General features: G+C 39.6%; 1 protein-coding gene across 4 annotated transcripts in view; it reads left to right on the top strand.

Moving 5' to 3' along the window:
* Positions 1-23,902, top strand: part of LOC134646422 (diacylglycerol kinase beta) — a 156,088-nt gene that overhangs the window by 125,596 nt on the left and 6,590 nt on the right. For all 4 annotated transcript variants that reach the window (XM_063500312.1, XM_063500313.1, XM_063500311.1 and 1 more), the window contains 2 exons: positions 21,698-21,818; positions 23,424-23,484. In XM_063500312.1, the coding sequence (XP_063356382.1) occupies positions 21,698-21,818; positions 23,424-23,484 (182 nt within the window). The remainder of the gene's footprint in view (positions 1-21,697; positions 21,819-23,423; positions 23,485-23,902) is intronic.

Here is a 23,902-nt window from a genome sequence, read left to right as displayed (position 1 = left end):
GGTCTTCATGTGAAGTATGACCCTGAAGGTAAGCGCATCATGGACAAAAGTAAAACAGTATGTCGGATGTGCCACGCAGTGTTCAATTACATGGGTGGGAACTACTGCGTTAGTGCAGTTTGCTCGTTAACGTGTTGACGCCGTCCAGCCCCACGCACGGGGCGATCCGCGGTAGCTCGTTAACGGAGATTTGCCGTGTTGTGGCGTTAACGTCATTTCAGATTAACGCTGACAGCACTAGTGGGAACACAATGAATATGACTGCACATTTACTCCGACATCATCCTAGTGCAAAGACAAGTGGAAGCAGACAAAAACAACAAGCACGCATGCTACAAACTTTACCCGAGTCATTTAGACAGCCGTTAGCACATGATTCTCCTTATGGGGACCTGATATGTTTAATATGCTGCTTAGAGTATACCCCAGAAGAAGCGTATAGTATAGCTTTTGTTTTGGAAAGAGCCATTTCTCTGTAATAAACTTTCTTTTCCAAAGATGAGGGATTTCTCCATCAGATATTTATTTTTTTATTACTTTGTCATTTCAGCAACATTAAATTTAAAAACTGTACTTTTGAGTTAAAATATATATTTATAATTTTAATAAATGACAAATTAAAAAGGCATGAACATTTTTTTGTATCGAAAAAATATCGAACCGTGACACCAAAGTATCGAACCGAACCGAACCGTGAATTTTGTGTATCGTTGCACCCCTAGTGCTTAAATGGGAAAAACACTCCAAAACACATGTGTGACTTAGTAATTTATATATATATATATATATATTTTATATGTATATTTATTTGACAGTGACATTGATATATTTGAAACCGGAGAGAGGAAATCAGCAGGCAGAGCAGAGCAGGCATCAAAGACAACAGGTGTGACAATGATTAAGTCACAAACAGCAAGAAATGAGGAGCTGGGGTGGAGATGGGTTGCAAAGCGGCTTGCAGATTTGAAGGACTTGTAGGTTAAAGCAGCTTGAGCAGCACAACCTATAATGAGTTTCCTTTTTGACGCAAAGAATATCAGCCAAGTCAATAGTTGATGTGGGCTGCCACACAGATTAGCTGATCTGAACTATTTTCCTTTCTACTAAACTACACAGCAACCAAAATAAGAGCACAGCTTTTTAAGGTTCTTTTCACCATCATTGGACAGCACCGATTAGGAGACAGAGCACAGAGGAAGAAAAACACTGTAAAGGGCGTTGGGCCAGACTCAAACCCATGCTGCTTTAGTTCAGCCATGTGGCATATGGTCATCTGCTCAACCCCAGAGTACAGTGTCTTCTTGGGTTACTGAATCAGAGTTTGAGTTAGCATAGGCTTCATTCAGTGGACTGAGCCTTTTAGGAAAAATGTCTTAAAACTTTACATAGTAGAATTATAACTTGTAGGAAATACTTTTTAAAACTGTTTTGGGGCAAACTTGTGAAACTTTAAAGCATTTTGCTCTTTTCATCAGATACAGTTTTTATGTGCTGCTGGCAATTGGTATTAAATGTGTTACTTCAAAATATTTGCCCAGATTCGTTTCAAGATGGCTGCCAAGTTTTGAGATTTGCCTTTAGAAGGTCTTTCTTAAATGCTTGTGTGGTTCTTACACCTCTGTATCACCCAACAACACGCTGTCTGTCCAGAGCTCGAGTACTTTAGATCCAAAACCCTTTTTCAAAGAGGAAATATAACAAGCTCTCAATAGAAAATTTAGGAATGTTCTGTTTTTAATAAGAAGGATTGGCATTTACACAATTCCGAGTGTAACCTTTCATTGTTCTTGAAGCACAGCTTCCTAGCCATCTGTCGTTATTACAGGCATAGGCTTTTTATTTTATAGGCACATCATCTATGTAGCACCTTTATTAATGCATTCGCCTGTAGAGAGAAAGGACTGAATAGTTTCTATAATGAATCAGCTAGTTTAACTGAAAATCTCCAAATAGCATGATCATCAGCACAATCGCTCACCGTCATCCCCTTATGTTTTCTATCTTTATTAAGACAGAAAATACTTAGAAATAGATGTGCTGTGTATAGGTTCTGTATAGATACTGACAAATTATGCTACTGTAACAATACTGTCACTAGGGTAGTCAGACAAATGGAGGCACTGTGTAGTTGCCAGGAAATAAAGATGCTGTAAAGTATTTCTCAGGACGGTAAATGTAAAATAGATTCATTCTATTTATTTAATGGCTCCTGGAGTCAGGAAGTGCTGGCATTTAAGGACAGTGACAACCATCAAACATCTGTTATAGATGACTGCTTCAGAATGACCCCAACACTACATCAGAGAGGAGACGGGAGAAAGCTGAGTAAATAAATAAAGAGAATTATATAAGAGAGACGATACATGCAGACACATTTTTTCAGACTGTGTCCTCAGATCCATGTTACCTTTCAGCCTCTGGGTGCTTCGGATGGTGTCTGTTGGATCTGAGACAATGATGCAATTAACACAAGTTTTCTGACATTGATACGTCCAGGTGGTGAGTGGTCACTATCTGAATGATTCATTTTAGGAACAAAGTTCTTCTCAATTAATGAAGCTGAATGAAAACAAGTACAGTGTTCTCTGTAGATTAGTCATCAAAATAACAACACATCAAACCACTGGCTCACAATTTACTTGGTTTTTAGATTTATTGAGAAAATGATGTCCTCTCCTTCTGGCTTGTCCAAAATGATAAAGCGACTGACAAAAGATGAGCATAGAGATTATAAAACTATCTGCTGGTTTTATAGTAGACTATTGAAAAACTAGAATGTGATTGTTTAAAATAGAAGCTGTCATGGTCCTGAGTCTGATGACTCAGTGTTTTGTATTTGTTAATATTATCTTATGTTCTTGTTTATTCTGGTCTTTTGTTAAGATTTGCCATTTGTTAGTTTTCGGTTCGTTACTCCCTCTATTCCTGTTCTGTCAGTTTTGAGTCTGTGTCTCTGCATGTGTGTTGAGCTTCCTGCTTTACTTTGAAGGTCTGTGTCTTATGTCAGTGTTTTCAGTTTTGTGTGGTCCTCTGTCTCGTCTGTGTAATCAGTGTCAGTCGTGTCTCCCAGCTGTTTCCCCTTAGTCCTGTTCACCTCTTCCCCTGCTCGTCATTGCGTCGTCCCTCATTTTACACTGTGTGTTCCGTTTGCTAGCTCGTCTGCCTGCTCAGTTTGTTTTGCATTCTCAGTTTAGTTAGTTTTCTGTTCCGTTGCAATCCAGCAATAAAGCTGAGTGTTTTGAGTTTAGGTCTGCCTCCGTGAGTCCTGCTCTTGGGTCCACCATCCCTGTCTGCCTTCACACAGCCATGACAGAAGCACTTCTTTGACAGTCTCAACAGCAAACCAAAAGATTTGAAGCATTTTATAAGGAATTATCTGACAAAAGACACAAACGGCACGCATGATGGGGAGATGTAGCTCAGAGACCCCAAAGTTATCCGCTTTTCACTTAACCTGTTAAAACTGTGAGGTCTAAGCCACCATCATAGATGCATAACACTAACCATATGCTATAAGAAAATATTCTTTTTGTTCTCCAGCATCGTAGCAATCAGGAGAGTCATTCTAATTGACACACAGCAAAGACTATTTATATTTTTTTAAAGATCCCCTCTGAAGTTGGAATCTATCCACAGAGGTTAAAAAACATGAGGCATACCGTGCTGTACACCTGCTTTTTGATGCTGTAAAGCTGGACATGATAACATGGAGTCAGTATGGGGAGCTAACCTCAAATGGCCATTAAACAAAATGCAGTTTTTGTCTCTTCCACATTGCCTTCATTTTGCCTTCCTGTGCGTGCGTGCATGTGTGTGTGTGGTTGGGGTAATTGTGTTCACCAGAAGCTTTTGTAACCTCACTGTGACTGTGACCAACTGAGCTCCTTAATGGACGTGAGTGGGCGTAACAGTGTGTGTGATTACCCCCCTTTAGTGGCTTAAAAAAACTGTGTGTTGGCATTTCAAGTGATTTAAAGTGTAATCTTCTCTAAACACCAAAGAGTAATATTAATATGACTAAGTTGCAACTTTTGGATATAATTATGAGTTCTTACTATTTTTGTTTTGTTTTGTTTTGTTTTGTTTTGTTTTGTTTTGTTTTGTTTTGTTTTGTTTTGTTTTGTTAAATCAGCATGTTACAGTTATATTTAAGAACAAAACAAAGATGTATGAAAGTACCTGAGCTGGAATTTTGGATAGTGTTTGTTTTTTTTCTTTCTTTTTTATTTTATTTGACACTGCTGTCCATGTAACTACACATCATCTTCTTCCTAAGAAAGAATAGTTTATTCAGTAATGCTTTCATAGTTGAAGCTGTGGCTATTAGACAATCTGGATAATGACACTTCAGCTTGCATTGAGTGTTTCCTGAGAAGAGTTTTTTTTTCTGCTGCACCACATCGAAGCCTTTAAAGATTTAAAAACACCATAATAACTTATTTGGGTCTGGAGGACCTTTACCTGTTCTATAATTTATTGAAATATCTTTCTATTTAAATTGTTATGAAATAAGTGTGTTTGATTTACAAGCAGTAACCTCTGCAGCTAACAGAGTGAAGCAAACTGAAAACGCCCTATAGACGTCAATGTTAACGCCTTTTTTTGGCCTGGAACAAAAAAAGGTTTTGAAATCTACAGAAAGTTGATCCCTTTGTAAGAACTATATACAGTATCATCTTTGCAAGTGCCCAGTTTGGGGAGGTTAAAAAGATGGTAAGTTTTTATTACAATGGATTTAACTGTTGTAGTTACATGTTGTAGGGCTGTTGCTATGTTACACACATTAGATGTGACAGTTATCTTGACTGTAACGACTGCCAGTGGCTCCAGGGCTGCTGGCTAAGACAAGTAACATCTTTATGCATTTGTTTAATGCAAACCAGCTTATGAAATGTGACAGTGTGATCCTTACTGGGAACTAAAAGCTCCTGCACCTGCTGCTGAAAGAAAACACAAGTGTTGTAATGAAAACTTGTGCCACAATAAAAGACTAATTCACATCTGAATGAGTTTTATTTTTCAGATTCACAGTAGAGTCACTAAAATACAGCAACAGTGTTACAATCTTAATATTAGTGGAATTGCTATTTCTTTATCTATTTTTTAAATACTCTTGGGGCACTTAGTATCTAAAGTGGCCTTAAATATCTTGCATTATAATTTGGAGCTAGAATAATCAAATTTAATTGTAAATATCCTTCCTAAATACATCTTAACCCAAGCAGATAATGATTAGTTATAGAGAACTGACTGGGAAATATTGTTCCAGTGATACTGGCATTATTGTTAGTTTGAAAATGTAATTGTTAAATCCATGAAACATCCTAAGTTGTTCATAAGTGTTTCTGGTTAACTCTGGTCCTTCATTACTGAAGCATTCATAATTAGTTACACTTTTTTATGCATCATCATGTACCAACTCCTCACACAGAGAAGTTACTCAATAACCCCTCGTGACTTCATGATTACCTAACCGTAACTCACCATTTATGTTCCCTCATGTAAAGTGAACTGTGTACAGTAGCTACTAAGCAACTACCCAACATAATCTTCACTATTTTTTCCTTAATAGGCAATCACAGACTGCATAACACCCAACAAGTGTTTCACTCATAATGTTCAGACCACATTAATATTCACATCATGTCATTAGGGATGTGTACACCCACTCACAGCTGTGGAGCTGTTACTGACTGAATTTGATGATAATGTTCGGGTAAGGGAAAAAAGTGCCTCAAGCTTAATGGCCAGTACATAAAGTTACGCTTTAAATGTGACAATCTGTGTGTGAGATTGGTTTCTTTTTACTGTTCTGTTCTTTCCGTATAACTTTGCATGTGGTCAGTCTGCAGGAAGACTGCAGTCAGAGCCTCCCCTCAGTGACCACAAACAATAGAAAATAACCCACTCTGTGCTTTCACCAAGGTTTTCTGCATCCATCCCACTTTCGTTTCTTTCACATAAGTCTGCACATCTCTGCTGACTGAACTAAACCTTGTTTCCATGGAGATCTCAGTGCTACACTGAAGCAGAGACTTCAAAAATACAGGAGAAAAGCTAGAAACTGACGGAGGAAGAAATGATGAATAGTGACTTTTATGCATTCAGAGTTTGTTATTGCAGTCTTCACTCTCGTCTGCATTTTAAGTCCAGTACGGTGTAAGATGGTAAGATTGTTTGCTGAGTTCGCAGTCTTTAGCCCAGACATTGGGGCTGCAGGGCACTGCTCAGTCCACATGTCCAAATATTAGACTTTTACTCTCTATAACTATTTAGACTGCTGTAAATGCAAGAGCACTCAGCTTATGTTGTTAATCTTCACCCAGGTTTTAACTCCTGACCCAAATCCACAACACCGGCCTCTTACCAAAGAGGTAGCTGTCCTCACTTGAAGTGATTTTCCTTATCTCATTACACAGACTGACCAGAAACAAAGCCTGCTCCTTTTAGTTGTTGCTGGAGTGAGAAGGGAGGTATGATCTGATGTTGCAATAGAAATCAGGATTACTATTTATAAAGGATTAATAATAGAAGAATCAGTGATTGCTAACTTTAATCCTTTCCAACATGGGATTCTGGTGCCGTTCTCTGTTGTTGTAGACTGGATGATCCAGTTTAACCAAAATAAAAAAGCTAAAAATGTAATAAGAGCTGAGTCAGCACTTCTCTGACAGAGAAGAGTTAACAATATGTAGATCTGTCATGTTCATCAAGATCATAAATAACATAACCTTTTAGGGTTCTTTTTGACTGCATTGCAACGTACAAACATGGACATGGATTGTGCTTTTATTTAGGTTAGCTAAACATGCACATACGTCCATGTGTTTCTATTCCAGGTGTTCAGTGGAAAAAAGTGTGTACCTCTAACTAGCTTCACCCACCATTGTAGTTTATAGCAGAATATGTTTATTTCTTTGTGACTTCATTCACATTGTGCATGCTGGCACCTTTCTGATGGAATCTCTGTTCTCCAGAGCAGTCTCTGGGGATTTAACCTTTATTGAATTACACTCTCCTGCTAATGCGGTTTAGAAACAGGAGTGCTTGAGCTCCAGAGAGAAACTGTGTGCTGGCTCTGCATTTTCTATTTTTCTGTGCCTGTGTGTGTGTGTGTGTGTGTGTGTGTGTATGTGTGTACGGGTTCGTACTATCCTGGTGGGGACCAAAATCTGACTTTTACTATCCTGGTGGGGACTTTCTGCACCGTGGGGACCAAAATCCAGGTCCCCTCGGGGTTGAAAGCAATTTTCACACTCAAAATGCGGTTTTACTGTCAGGGTTACAATTAGGTTATGGTTAGGTTTAGGGTAAGGGTCAGGGTTAGGCATTCATTTTTAATGGTTAGGGTTAGGGTAAGGGGCTAGGGAAAGCATTATGTCAATGGGATGTCCCCACGAGGATAGCAAACCAGACATGTGTGTGTGTGTGTGTGTGTGTGTGTGTGTGTGTGTGTGTGTGTGTGTGTGTGTGTGTGTGTGTGTGTGTGTGTGTGTGTGTGTGTGTGTGTGTGCGCGCGTGTGTGTGTGTCACCTCTGTCGCTGTCTATGCCTCCCTGCTTGTTTATCATACTATTAACTGTTTATGGCAGTTGCCTTCTGTGGCACAATAAACTAAAGCTTTTAAATCAATTTGCTGTAGATAATGCAATCAGCCAGGGTCACCCAGAGAGAATGAAAGGAGGCCTGGGTGCTTCTAACCCCAGTGATGAAACTTCAGTCCTGTGATTCACCACCTTTGCTACTCTGGTCTATGTTCTATGATTTCATACTAAATAATACAACAATAATAAATAATAGTCACTTGAGTTGTTTAATTGAAAGGGGACCCATACTTTTCTTTATTCTCTGTCATATATATTATGTTACAACAGTGGATGTGCTTGTTCATATTATACACGGTCAGTGTTTTAATATTCTCTGCGAGCCAAAAGATCAGGTTACAAGTTGCTTTAAACACGCTGTTCAAGACAGTTTTTCTGCTCTCAGATCTCTGTGAATATTCACCACACATGTGGCAGACTAGCCTCCTGCTAACTCCATAGTGTTGTATTTAAACCTGTAAATTTGGCCACAAAAACACTGCTTTCAAGAGTAACATTAAGAGTAACATTATAACAAAAAACAAAATAACAAAGAAACATATTTAGTGTGTGTATAAGTCAAAACACTAAGAAAGTCATTTCTGCTAATCCATCTACTGTTTAAATGTTGTAAGTGTAAATGGAGGGAAAAGGCATTCACACTGTGGATGAACTGAACACCTGCACCGAGGCCCAGTAAAAGAGATGACAACCTGAACCATGAATCATTCAAAGCTCTCGCAGAGTGCAAGAGGAAAAATGTAGGGCTGGAAAGAGAAAGAGTAGGTCCTCTTTAAGCATTACCTAAAGGGGACCTACTCTGTTAATACTGAAAAGTTCTGCTATTAATGATTAAAATTAAAACATTATTCTGTTTGCAAAAATGTAACTCTTGGAGTGCGTGATTGATATTTCTCCAGTTCTTGTACCGCTTGTTCGAAACAGACATAAGTTGTAACTAACGTATGTCTTCTCCTTTTAGCTCATGAACTGGAATGATGAAGCCTTAAGCAACAAACATTTTGCTTGAGATAGATTAGAATATTGCTTTTTGTTTCTGACTGGCCAGCACAGATTTCACACTTCTGTAGTGACTTTTCCTGCAGCTCTGAGAACTGTTAAAAATGTGTTTATGGTTAAGGCATCGACTGTGAGGCATGCGGCCCCTACCTCACATCCAGCTGAGACCTTTATTGCATGCCAGTGCCAGCCTCTTTCTCCCTTTGCTTCTGACAACCTCTCTGCTCTTACCGTCTAATAAAGCACTTCACACTCAGATACACCTCAAAAATTCAGCCCCAGGTGAGGTACCCATTGACAAAATCAGGTTGAGTTAGTTTACACTTTTGTAAGGACTGTAGCACCACCCGCGTGCAACACGACTAACCCAAATAAAATAAGGACCAAGTGTAATTAGGGGATTACAGCGGTAATCTTGTAACGTGCCTCCTTCTGTCCTTACCTCATCTTTTATTCTGGCTGCTGTTCTGACATCAATGTGTAAATTTCACTGATTTAAAGAGGACATAAAGCATTAAAGTTTTGTGTGTGGTGGAGAGATAAATTCAGCTGAGTGAGAGAAGACGGTGAGGGCTGGAGCTGCTGACAGAAACAGGATTCATGTAGGAAGGACATCACCACACTCCTCCTCGACTTTTATCTCCGCACCATCTTCCCCCTCCCCTGTTTATTTCCTTTATGCTCCTGGATCAAGTTTCCTCAGCTTCCTGCTGCCAATTGCACTGGAAAGGATGCATAAACATAATGTGCATGTGGCACGCAAGCTTCTCGTGAAAGGAACTGAAACTATGAAAACTGAATGTGCTGGGTAATGGGCAACATTAATCAGTAGCAGCACATTAATGCAATTATTTTACCATTACTAGTAAATCCAGTTAGATAAAACAGTCCTTGGAGAATATCGGCTTGTTTGCTTGCTGGAAGGTGGACGGATGCTTGATTGAAAAACACAAACAAACAACTAAAATACTTTATTTTACTGATTAATTTGCTCTGTTTAGAGAACAGTGTAACAGCCAAATATATACCGTGTGATCAACTAATAGTGTAACTGTGACACTTGTGACGTCCAGTAAAAAGAAAAAAAAATCCTTTTATTTTAGTAGAGCGGAATAATACAGGCAGACGGGAAATAAGGAACAGAAAGATGTGACGTGCAGGAAAGTCTGAAAGTACAGGAGCAAACCTTAATGACTGTTTGGTGGCACTGAGCCCATGTGAAATGCACACATGATATTGGATCGCCCGATGTTTTTAAAACTTTTCTTGCATCACATGACAATTTCCATCCTGTGTAGGCCAACTGGAGTGCAGATGTAAACACTGTGCTGTGACCCTCAAATGGATCTAGTGTTTTGTGTTTTTTAAGCCAGTCAGTTGAATAGACTGACTGTTTTTATTTTGTTTCTGGTAGTTCCAGATTTCATCTTTTCTGTAGCGTCGCACAGATCGCACATGAGCTATGATTCATCAGTGACCAACATGTATAATTGATGCCACAATCCAATATGAAATCACAGGTTTGAGCATGTTTAGCAGCATTCCACCTGTGGCACATTTACATGTATTCTGCATATTTCTGTGCCTTTTTCCTGACTGACTGGCACGTGCAGGCAGATTTCTCTGTGTGTCTGAGATGATCAAATTAACGAAATCGACTATAAATAAGAGCCATGAATAAGAAAAAAAAGTGTTTGAAGTGGAGTATTTAGTGGACTTTGACGTATTTGGCTCTGATGGATTACAAAATTTCAGTACCAAAAACATTATTAAAAAATGCTGCTCCCCATGCTACCCGATCCTACCCGTGAAAGAGCGTGACCACATGACCACCAATGTACACACCCTTCAACTCAGATGAAAACACAACTTCACATCTATGCATGTCAGGTGAAACTGAGAGAACCATCTAATTCTTTATAAGGTGACACAAGTAAATAAGTCATAGTAATCTAAGCAGTGCTTGTCTTCATTCCAGTCTTCTAATGGTACATTTTATCAAGAGTACATGTACAAGTTATACCTTTATATCGGTGCAGAGTTTATGTTATGAGCATAACTCTAACCCTGAACCAAAGAAATTTCCGTGCCTACAACTAGCAGAACAGAAAGTGAAAGGGAAATTAACAGTGGGTTTAACAACATAAAAGTAAACTTCCAACAGTTGCCAGTGTTGTAATGTCTGCACCTCTGTAAGTGTTTCAAATTCAACTATTTGCTTTTGTTGATCTAGTATTGCCATAGCAGGTGCATCAAAGCTACAGCACCCACAACAGCTTCTCACAAAAGAGCAGCATTTGAGAGCTTGAGACTGAGAACGGTTTAATAAAGTAGTCTTAAACTGCAGTCAGCTTATTGATTAAGATAATCAAGCTCTGTGTTCCTAGTCGCTACAGGGGCTAAAGTAGCTGTTGGCATTCTCTATTTACCTTAAAACTATAGACTGTTTTCTCAAGATTAAACCCCACGTCACAGAAAATGTGGCTTGTGGCTGTAGTAGTGTTGGAAACTACTCCGTCGTATGAGTCACGTAATATAAATCCTTATTCAGTGACAACTTGTTTGCAATTTTCACACAATTAGCTTGACAATGACAGGATGTAGTCGCTGCTGCTGGTGTTTTAGAAACCTGCTAGTTCAGGTATATGCTGGCCTCCATTCATGACTCATTTGTTTTCTTTCCCCATTTGTCCGACACTGTGCCTCTCCTCATCCACCCTTCACATCGGAGTTCTCTCCCTCCCCTTACCTCTTCGTTCTTCTTTCCCTGCTTCCCAAGACCCACAATTCCACCGCCACGTCTCCCGCCCACTCTGCGCAACAGGAGTCCAGCTGTGACACACCACAAAGGACTCTATTTTTAGGAGAATTGCATCCACACTGCATATTGTTGTGTTCTCACATAACAGAAACAGCAGAGTATAATTACTCTGATCACCCCCACCAGTCTGTGTGGCTGAAAATAGTTCCTGTATGAAGTTGGAGAGCTGCTCAGTGTATGGTGGGAGAGCGGATGACCTTTCAGTGATACATTTACTCAAAGTTAATGAAGGACAACTTGTACAAGAGACGATCACTGTCGTTCTCCTGGGAATGGAAAACATGACACATTTCTATAAGCTTATTAAACTTGAAGAGGAATATAAAGTGTTCTTTCCCACGCTTGTTTTTCTCCAGTCTGGAAAAATTCTCATGGCTGTTTGTATCTGGACAATGCTGGGACCGAAATATGAAATTTTACCATCTGGGTCCTGACACGTCCAGGCAAGGATTCAGTAGCAGGCTGCGTGTATGTATTTTTGTACTGGATCATAGTAACATAGTGTTCTTTGTCAAACGGCCAAGTGCTCTCCCCTGTACCTTTACCTCTGCTGGGTCTGGCGAGGTGAGCCGCAGTTCCTCTTGACCATCTGCCATAACTCCGACCACCCTGAGACAATAACAGGCCGGCAGTTGAGGGAAGGAGAGAAGGAGAGAAAGTGGGTGGAGGAAGGATACACAAATATGTCTGCTTATAATTATAGTCCCACACCTCTAGCTGATGCAAAACGAAAGCTGCAGCTATTTCAGAAAGGAAACTGTAAATAATCTCTTGGTATAAATAGCTCATTGCTCAGATGAAAACAAAAATGACGAGCTTCTTAAAGTCAGCAAAACCATTCAGAAATGATTGTGTGTGAGATTTTACCATCAGTAAGGCTTGGCATTGATGTTTTGGATGTATTTTGAATAGTTTCAAGCTAAAATAAACAGATTGGGAAACACCATCTTGACATTTTTAAGAACATATCACAAACTAGTTGAGATATCAGGTTTGACTCGTGCGTGGAGGGGAGGGAATTTGACATCTTGATGGAGTTATGCAATCTCGCACTGCTCTGTTTTCCTCTCTGCTTTGAAGTACTTTACCAAGAAAACAATAACAAGGGAGAATTGTCTCAGTTTTCTTTTTGTCCCCCAAAGTGATTGCTGAAAAAAATGCTGGTAGGTGCTGTGGACTCGTGGTATCAAAAGAGATGACCTGAGCCAAAAGAAGAAGAAGCTCCTGGAGTTTTTGTGGGTTTTTTTTAAACATTTTAAGGCCTGATTGACTCTGAAAGACACTGCCAATATAACTCTAGCTTCCAGTAGTGCTCTCCTCATTCAAATATCCAATGTTGTGATTATGTAAAAGTCTGGTTCAGTGTAATAGCAGCCCTTTTTAAACGGTAATCTCCTGGAAAAATCAAGATACTTGGGCAATTCGTTTTTGGGCTTTTAAATGGCTCAACCTCTTGGCTATTTTTTTCAAACCCCTACCTGGAAAACATCCCAGATTCTTTCAGTAACAGCTCTACAGCTGAACAGCTTCAGGCTACATGGTTAAAAACACTTTCTGAAGAACAATAAGTCCACTTGTCCTTATCACCAGGCCAATTGCAGGGACTAAAAAGTTCCCTCAAAAATTCTCCCCAATCAAGCAAATCACAATAAAGCTGCATCCAAATTCACACAAGCGCTACAACCATGAAGTCTTCTTTGCTCATGCATCATTAGCCGCTCTTTACAATGCCAGGATCCCCACACTCCCTAGTGAGAATGTAACGAAATTTGGTTGTTTGCTACTACATGTGAGAAAAAACAACTGTAGAACATATCCTGACCTGATCCTTGCAGAAATGCTCAAAGTGACATTTATCTGTAAAATGTGGACTACAGCTAGATTTATGCTTTAGTTTTCATGTCAGTCTTTCTACTTAAAATGTAATTTAGGCTTCAATTACAGGATATTTTATATTCATTTCCATATATTTATACAGAGTTACAATAGTGGATGCTGATAAACATGTGCAAATTTATACTGGGCACCTGTACCTGTGAGCTAAAAGTGCCGAATGCTAAATCCTCCACATCAGACAGATCTTTCCTCTGGACTTGTATGTCTGTGCGATAGCTCGCCCTGTCTAAGGCCCCAACCTCTTGCTGTTTAGACCTTTCTGCTATTGAGAGCAGCAAATCAGAAGAAAGCTATCGTAAAGTTAGGAGGAAGGGAACTAAACCAGCTATTTTCAAAGAGAGAGTAAACTGTAGGACTGCATCAAGACCCAATATAAGATATATTTTGCAAAGCTCCTCTAATAGATTCCAAGAATACAAATATGAAGTGGGTAATATGTGTGATAGTTGTCCTTTTTCTCTCCTTTTTTCTCATCTTTTCAGTTTACATGTTTTCATGTCATTAGAGAAAAAATAAGGTTTTCTCAAAAATTCCCCAGAATCAGCATTTTACATGCGTCGTTGTTTAAAATGACTTTTCTGTGGCTTTGTACTGACTGCACAGCAGAGAAAATAGTGCAGCACAGCAGCAACAATTCTCACTGCCCGCTTCTTGGCAAAGCAATGCCATCCCATCCCAGAATGCACTATAGCTGTGTTATGTAAGAGGCTGTTCTAGTCTATTCTTAGCTCTACCTCACTGAGAAAGTAACAGTGCTGGTTGCCTGAGAGTCAAAAGCGCATAGAGATCTGATGAGGCGGGAATCATCAGTGAGGTGAGAACCAGCACAGTGGGCTATTTTGCCATCAGGCTCTCACACTGGGACACTGGCAGGACGGCATGCCCATTTTAGGTATTTGGAGGAAGTCGAGGTGTAGAGGTGGGCATACGAGCGAGTGGAATTTATTTTTAATACTAGAACAGGAAAGAGATGTATAAATAGTGCTGTTTTAAAAATAGGACACGTCACATTGACAATTTCTAGCTCTTCAAATCTAGCAGGAGACATCTAGGCTGCAACTTTCCTCACAAACCAAATATACACTACAATGTGTCCATGTTTACATCCAGACTTCTAGTTAATTCCCATCTGCTGTGCGGCCACTGTTTCACCAGCCCCTGCTTCTTGATCCCCTAGTCTCCAACTGTGCCATTTTTTCTCGATGGATGTCGAATCCTATTATAATTATTTCCAGGAAAGCTTTGCAGAAGCAGAGCGATGTATGCAGCGAGCATGTGTCTGGGCCTGTGTAGCAGCATGTAGTCACAGGATGATGTAGGATCACGAACATGTGGTCGGGGCCACAGTTGTCATTTAGAGTACTGGGATTTTGTCCTGAGAATGTTTTCTGGGAACTAAGCGTTCTGTAGTGGGACAGATAAATTTGTACTGGATTTGAACTGTAAATATTTTTTATTTTTCTAAGTGGTAGAATAAAGAAGAATGTATTATATGTCCAATGTGTTATACCAAAACCTTTATATGCTTGCAAAAGGTGAGCTTAGTAAAACAAAGCTATGGAATGACAGGCTGAAGACCAAACCACTGTGAGTCCATTTTTCCAACTGTCTCTATATTTAACATTGTGTAACATCATATAATTGCATTTGCAATGATGCAGTGAGAAGGACAACTCAATTTCACACAGTGCAGATTGTAGTAGAAGTTAATATTGCCATTAACTGTAGACATTTTATAGACATATTTAAGACATATCTGGAATTTAACAATGTATTTATTAGGAAGTAAGTAAATTCAGAGATGTTAAGAGGGTTGATTGCAATGATAATCTCTCACTTTTTTACATCTTGGAACATTCAGTAGCCAAGTACCACTTAGCTTCCATAAAAGTTTGTAAAGGGCAAACACACAAAACGTATCAGGTGAACAGATTTTCCTTCAAATACAGTTTTTCTGCTTTAGGCAGCTAAAGAAATAAACCCCTGCCTGCTCTGCTACAACTTCGAGATGATAATTTGAGAATGTGTCTCAGTTTGTTATTTTTTTTAAAGGAACAAATTTAGTATAATGACTTTTTTCTTCATGTGACTTTTATGTCTGACCTGTTTGCAGAGCTGAGTTAACACTTTGTCATGTATGTATTGATATTGTTTAAAGAGAGATGTGTGGTGGTGACAGCTGACGTGGCTTATATGTGTCTACTACTCATTCTTTTTCTGCATCTAAATCTGTATTTGTCACCATAGATGTTCCAGCTGTATTAGTGTACTAGCTAACTCTGCAGAACTTCTATTCTATGCACTCTAGCATCAATAAAAACAATTACCCATCACCACACTTTCAATCACTGCATGTACTTGGTATTACACCCATGTATGTGTCAAAGCCAACACCAAAGCTGTGTAATATCCCCCAAAGCCACAGCTACACTCAGACTCATGAAGTCAATGAGACGGCTATGAGTATGCTTTTTTTTTTTGGTAAACTGATCTGTTTACTTCTTGTCAGATTGCTTTTTGAATAAACATCGCAAAACAGGCAACTGTATCTGCGAGACCTTATCAACAGTGCAGTCCCTGAACTGAATCCCTTGACCAGTTCAGTAACTTTTGGAGCATTTTAATGTAATTATCTGGGTGTTGGTTCACCCAGCAGCCACAGTGCAGAAGCCAAAGGGGGCCGCAGCCACAAGGCCCCAGGATCCTCCGGCTTCCGACTACAACAGAGCGGACCGAGCCCCCGGCCCTGAGACCCGAGATCCAAGGGCCCTCCACACCCTGGAAGGGGCCCGACTGAGCCAGGGGAACCAGGCCCTGCCAAGCAGCACCCAGTCCCTGACACAGAGAACCACTAATGCACCGGCGAGCTAGTTTCGTTCTTAAATATGTTGATGTAGCAAGCAGACACATTTGTTTGCTAATTAGTGCAAGGTAACAGACTAATAAAACCCTCAAATTAAGCACAAAATTCTGCTTTCCCCCCCCCCCCCCCCCCCCCCCCCCCTCCACACACACACACACTTTGTAGCCGGAATTTCCTAATTTTAACATAAATATCTTTTAAATATTTATATTAACACACATATTTGCACGTAATGAACATAATGAAAGACTCACTTCTTTTCCTCACATGAACTTTACAAATGCATTTACAGGCAGGCTTTTAATTCTTACCGGGACTCACAAAACTGAAGTACAGTCTTTGAGTGATTTCTAAATGTGCGCTCTTTACTCTGCTCTGACATTTTCTTTTGAATTGTCCTCTTAAATATTAAAGAGTACCAGTGAGTCAGCACAGACGTTTTCCCCGATAAACTCTTATAATCATCATCGTCGTCATCGTCTTTGGAGCACTTTGCAAATACCACACATGCACCAACACATGGGAGTGCTTGTATTACTCAGCAGGTATTCTAATTTCACCAAAGAACCGGTAACTATTCATTTTTTTAAGCAGATGCAATAAGCAAGATGAGAAATGTTGCAAAACCAGTTCCAGTCCACAGTGGAGCTTTTTACCCTCAAACTGTAAATCTATATTAGCAATTAATAAGATCCATAAGATTTGTTACTAGAATATTTTTAATGACTTATCAGGTCTTTTCCTTCATCTGTGACATATTCATGATCTAATGTCATTACTGACAGGTTAATGAAAATCAAAAATGATACAAAGAAAATTTCATTAGACAATTTTTATGTTATTTTTACAAAATGATTTATTTTCAATACTGCTAGAAACGTAAGTTTTAGATGATGAACTAGTGACTCCAAAATCCTTCAGTCAACATGACAATTCAAATGAAGTCATCAGTAGACTGAAAATGCATGGCTGGGGGCATGAATGACTTAAATAAAAGGAAAAGCCAGTTAAACCGCCTTATGCCACACAGGTTACATACTGCACCACCTTCTTTCTTAAAATCTTCCACACATGAAATTTTATGAGACTTGTTTTGAGTCCTGTGGTGCATAAGCCTTTTGCCAAGCCCATTTCCTCTTCAGAGCAAAGAAGAAACACGAGCACTTCCTGTTTGTATTTTGAAACAAAGCCAGCAGGGTCTGACGAAATTAGGAAATTATTAAACATTGTTCAGACCGTATCAGACAGATGGAGCCCTACCAGTTTCAGCTTTGTAGGCTGGCTGCAGGAGTGAGACGCTCAGAGAACGGGTCGACCCGCTCTGTGGGTGCTGTTGGCAGACATTTGTTCTTTACTCGTGCACAGAAACAAACTTTGCTGGAGCCTTCACATCAAACATTATTTATCTACTCTCTCTGTACTTTGATTTTTTGTACCTTTTCCCCACCATTAACATTTGGAATATTCACCCTTTGCAGATATTTAGCGGAGGCTTCGGCTGACATTTTAAGCTGTTGAGTCAGTGCAACAGCATAAAGGCACTCAGGAGAAACCCAGTGCCTTTTTTATGCATGAGCAATGACTGCAGCGTGTTCAGGTGTTCAGCTGGCACCTGCCTGCCTGCCTGAATAAAGTTAATCAACTCTCAGCGCGCCACACTAGCCTGCATGATTAGCCACGGAGGTTACAGAAGCTGGGATATGACTCAATGCAGAGTCTATTTTTTGTCCCCAAACCACACTATCCAGTTTCCATTATCATTATTATTATTATTGTTATTAAGTATAAACACAAAATAAATAAAAGTCAAAGTTCTTCAGCTTGGTTCTTGTTCCTCTGTGATCTGTAAGCCGCTTCAGTTTATTAGTGCAGACAAAATTGCCACCAGCACAAATTCTGCTGTAGTGCCTCACAAATTATCACACTGACTGTGAACACAAATCATTCATTTCACAACAATTTGTAAAACATGCAAAATTGCTGCCGGGCCACTTGGACGCATAATTCCCCCAATCCCGGTGGATCCTTTAAAAGCTATGTGAAGTGAAAGTGAAATGTCAAATGACATCATCAATGACCTTTAAGATCATGTCTGTAAATATTGACTGTAAGGCCTCGCACCTGTCGAACACAGTGAGAACAGAAAAGGGAAAAGCCCGGCAGAAGGTTTGATGAAGAGGCACGGCCTGCTAAAGCGTTCACAGTCTCAGAAGTGACAGGGCGCACTTTGTGTAGCGCATTATTTAACCAGGTCTGCTTGTTTTTGCTGTCACATGTCTAATGTTTGGGAGAGACACAGTGAAAGGAATAGAATAGAATAATCCTTTAATTGTCCCACAAGGGGAAATTTGGTTGTAACAGCAGCCAGAAAGACACATATACAAACAAACAGTACACAGGACACAGAACAGAAACATACACAATTTTTTTCTTACATATTTACATTAAGGACAATGGTTACTATAAACAGAGTACTGTAAGCAAGGATAAGAGTGTGTGGACTGTTAATTGCGTGTGCCAGCTCAGACCCTACTGTAGTGATGATTTTTTCAAACTGTGAACAACGATGAACTGATCAGAGATGATGACTGAGGTTCCTCTAGCTACCCGTGGAGACCAAATCTGAGTCAATCCCTGGATTCTCATGTTTATGTTTATTTTATATACATTAACACTTACACTCACAATGCATGTCTGTATTAGTCATACAGGTTCATTTTAATCCACAGTGGGTAGGAACAACACATGGGCAAGATGTTAACCCCAAGTTGCTCTCCAATGCATCCATCGGAGTGTGAATGTACTTAGAAAGCACTATGTATAGAGAAAGTGCTTGTGAGAATGGGTGTGATTGGGTGAATGTGGCATGTTGTAAAGAGCACTTTGAGTACTACGGCAGAGCAGAAAAGCGCTATATAAGAATCAGTCCATTTACTTTAGACATCAAAACAATGAATACACAAGAAAAATACAGACTACAAAGAAGTGCTGGTGCAGAGCATTTCCATCATGTGACTCAACTTTTACAGGATGTATTTTACCACTGAGAGTCTCCCACGTCATCAGGAGCAATGTAATTCCAGTGATGGACACCAGTTCCCGGTGCCTCTAATGCCTTTAATGTGTATTTATTTTTTTCTGGTATCATAAAAAGCTTATAGACATAAATGATTACAAGGGTTATCGCACTAGCTAGGCTGCAACTTCAGTGGATGTTATGAATAATTTACTGTTATGAATAATAACAAACGGGCAGCATCCTGTGCAGCATTACAGGAGAATTACTGTGGAAACTTCCCTTTCAGTGGATCCACACGCTGCTAACTACTCTTGGCTATTTTTCTTTTTTCTGGGGGCTTTTTTGTTCCCACCAGCCCAAAAAAACATACCAACCACACCAGCTGTGCAGCAACAGCATTAATGTTCTAATTTAATCAGCTGCTTGCCCATTTTTGAAGTTTTTTGAAGTTTATATAGCCTGCATAAAAAGCCTTAGTGCTGCTATGACTACTGTCTTGAAAAGACATATCAATGTTACCAAATATAGCTTGAAAAGATTTGAATGAATTCTGATAAAACTTTGTAGGGGTATAGAGTGGGCTCATGTTAACAACCCATTAAAATTTGGCTTACATCAACAAAGGTCTTCAAGGTCAACTTAATGATATATTTGCTTATAACCTAGAAACTATGATCCTTTCAACTGTGCTAAGTACATTGTCAACATATAAAAAGTGCCATCTAAGGATTTAAAATATCATTTGACCTCTGAACTCCCCTTTAAGGTCTGTAGATCGATCTGGTCAAAGTGATAATAAAGCCACACAAAGGTATTTAAAACTATGTTTCTTAATACCAGACAGCATGTAGGCATACAGGGAACGATATATGAGGATTCTAAATATCACATTATAGTTTGCATTTGATCTCTAATAACAATGTTCCATTTCACATCTGCCTTTGTCTTTATTTCTCCATCTAATTAAAAAATAACTCTACTCAAAATGATGTCCAGTATATTCAAATCGATTTCAACAGGGCAAATAACAAAAGCCTGCCCTTTGGTTCTTACTGCACTACAAATGTCTTAAATTGTGTTTAAAAAGATCAAAGAAAACAAGATGACTCTATAGGAAATACAATACTTCTGCCATAAAAGTCAATACTGCCCAGAGAGTGAGCTGAGGTTTGGGCTCCAAGTGCTTCTTCTTTAAGGTTTGAGTAAGGCAAGAATTTTTGTTTCTTATTCTTCCAACCCAAAGTTGTGGGGACCGTTTTGTTTTTTTCTAGCTTGAAGTCATTTCATGATAAATTAAATGGCAAAATCCCTGCTGCCATAGATACTGTACATGTAACTTTACTAGTGCTGTCTGTTTTATTAGAACAAATAACTTCAGTTATATCTGGCCAGGGTGAGCTGGAAGCATGCTAGGTGGTAGCATAGCTGTGTATGAAAGTTGCTATCCGGTCTTTAAGTGATGACGTGATGAACCCTGCTTCCAGGTCCAAACTATTTTGTGTTTATTAAGGCTGTTTTGTTTTTAACGTGTTTTAATGCTTTGTATCTTGTTCTATTTAATCTGAACAAGCCCCTAAAAAAATGCAGTGATCACCGTCGGCCTCTCTTGGTTTTATTACCACTGTTCATTATAAAGCTCAGTTTTTAAAACCTTACGATGTAACTACAGCCCACCCCATGCAGCAGTAAATTAATGACTAACCTCATATTGTGGATGGATTATCTCAGTTGTTCTTCTGACTGAAGTTTGGTCCGTTTACAGCATCCTGCTATGCGATTGCATTTGTCCCTAACCATCAGGAACCCTCACATTAACTGTTATCAAGTGGAAAAAAGTTAGCGTTCATCCTCCAGCTTCACTGTGTTAATGTGTTTATATTATGCTAATCATAGCTATGTCTTCTCTTCCTTAGTTTTTAGATATTTTCAAATTCCCTTGAAAACAAGCAGTTTTGAGGTGATACTCACTGTTATGTCAGAAAACAAAGTAAAGCAAAGTTTAGTCATTTGACACCTTCAACTATAATATCATACATACTACCTGGAGTCCTAGTTGTAGCATTAAGATTGGCTGGAAGCGAAGGTCTTCATTCAGTCACAGTAGGTGGAAAAAGTCGTTCCAAAAGTCCTGAAGAAGTAAATATATTGAAAATTGGATTAAAAAAATAAAATTTCACATTTAATCAAAAAATCATGCTAAAAGTCTTTAAAAGGTACAAATATATCTGACATTACCATTTGTGTTTGATGGGGCCAAGTTGGAAGCATCATTTCCGGAGATTAAATCCAGGTCTTTGCAGTGAAGAACAATTGCTTTTTCCCTCTCACTACCATGGCGCCCCAAACAGTTACCTTGAGTCACTTGAGAAATTTGACCTTAGCCTCAAATGGAACACATTTGTATTCCAAAGCAGCAAAAAATGTGTATTTTCTTTGTAAATTGCAAAATCATGCCACAGTTTCCATGTCTCTAATACTCTCTCTGTAACCATTCAGACTTTAGTGACCAACTGCTGGAGGTGGTTGGCTTGGAGGGGGCTATAGAGATGGGGCAGATCTACACTGGGCTGAAGAGCGCAGGACGCAGGCTGGCTCAGTGCGCCAATGTCACCATCAGGTCAGCACCTCCATCTCCCTGCTGTTCCTCACATCTTCTTGCCCACTTTGAACGATCCTCTTCCCTTCTGTCACCTTCTGTACTCCGTTCTCCATCCTGCCTTTGTCTCGTGTCACTACCCTTGCCTGTCTTTATCTTCCTTCTGATCAACCAACTGGAAGCTGTACTCTGTGCACAAAATGCATCCATCTCCTATACATGCAGGATAAAAAATGTATTCCTTGCCAGTGTTTTTGTGCATTTTAAAATCCCTGCAGTGTCCAAACAATAACATGCCTGTAGCTAATAAATAATATATTCCAAATGCATGTCGTGCTAAGAGTGTTGTTGGAGCTCTGGGCTGACTCGCAGGCTGACAAATGGGCTGTAGTTTGGAGTTCTCATAGCTAGATTTGGGTTTCATTGCAGGTTTTCCAATTACGCAGAAAAATGAAGATGCTACACTAGTGAACCCTTATTCTTCTTTGTGTATTTATAGAGAACCTTGAGGCTGTTCAGCTGATGTCTCATGGTGGGGAAGATATTATCTCAGGCTGATGAATGTTAATTGTGGTTCTGAATGATGTAAATGCCATCTGCCCGTATCCATGTGAGTCTGTGCAGACTCATGTCATGTGTGGCCTATAATTAATGATCGAGCTGATTTTTCCCACAAACAAAAACATTATTTGTTTATGCAAACAATCTTTGACGCACTGTTGCTGCACAAAAAACGCAGTTTGTCATTCTTATTAACCCTCTGATGTCAAAGTCATCATCAGTGAAGGCCTTAACCTATCATTACATATCAAAATATGTCATTTAAAAAAATTCTTCCAAAAAAAGATGTAAATGCACCTAACTTATTGTTCAATAACTGTTAGAAGTCAGTGCAGTAAAGAAATAGAATTAACTGGATATGATATGATGCAAATTCAAATACACTTAGTAGTCTACGCAGCACTCAGTGCTGTGAGTGTTCAGTGAGATGGTAAAAGTGCCATAAATGTGAGTCCATTTACTGAAATTGTATTGTGGATTGCTTTTTGGTTTTACACTTTATTTTATCCAAAGAATGATCTCGTCGCTTGGCCCATTTAACATGCCTAGTGTGCCAGTTACTGCAGCAAAGAAGTGACATTACAAGTTGTTCTCTCACTTGTTCAATAAACCACCACTAATATTTTCTTAGACCAGAATTAAAGGGGCATTCATCTCAGTCATTCTCCCACACTGTGTTTCTCCAGTCACAGAGGCATGTCTAAAAGTCCTAAACCAACTCTGTGTGTGTGTGTGTGTGTGTGTGTGTGTGTGTGTGTGTGTGTATGTGTGTGTGTGTGTGTGTGCGTGCGTGCGTGTGTGTGTGTGCGTGCGTGCGTGCGTGCGTGCGTGTGTGTGTACAGTAGTTGTGTGAGTTTAAAGAGTGGGAGTTTGTCTGGGAAAGGGTCTCATGGGAACAGAGGGTGCAGTGTCTCACCCTGTCCTAGGACAGTGTTAACAGGCCTCAGAGGTGTGTGTGACCCTCATAACCCCCAACCCCACCCTGCCCTCTCCTCTTCCACTCTCACTGTCTCTGCCCTCTGCCCACTCTTTCTTGTTCTTCATCCCTCTGATGTCTCTTCACAGGACGTCCCGACGGCTGCCAATGCAGATTGATGGTGAGCCCTGGATGCAGCCTCCCTGCACGGTGAGACTGAACACCACTACACCACAGTGTGCCACCACTACAGTTTAAACCAATCACTAAAATTAAGATTTAAACTGCACTTGCTCAGGCCCACATTCCATATGACGTAAAGTACTATAGGCATGAATGATGCCTTGATGGAAGACTGTTGCTTTATTCTTCTTCAAATTTCATTTTTTAGAAAAGTCATTGCTCAGATTTGTTCAGACAACTGTCTGGTTTAAATGACTGCTCTTTTACACGTAATTACTAATTTGCTAATAGTACAGTAATATTCTATATTTGTAAATGAGCCCAACTGAGAATTTCCTCACAGGCTTCAATGAGACAGGGGTAAGGAACAAATCAGGCATTCACAAAATTTTCACAACAATCTAGCAAAGACAATATTATTTTTGCTCTATTTTGCTGTTGTGTA

The sequence above is a fragment of the Pelmatolapia mariae genome, linkage group LG16_19 (genome assembly GCF_036321145.2).
Source record: "Pelmatolapia mariae isolate MD_Pm_ZW linkage group LG16_19, Pm_UMD_F_2, whole genome shotgun sequence".
Lineage (NCBI taxonomy): Eukaryota > Metazoa > Chordata > Actinopteri > Cichliformes > Cichlidae > Pelmatolapia > Pelmatolapia mariae.
Note: the sequence above shows the minus strand (reverse complement) of the source record. Positions and strands in the feature narration are given on the sequence as shown.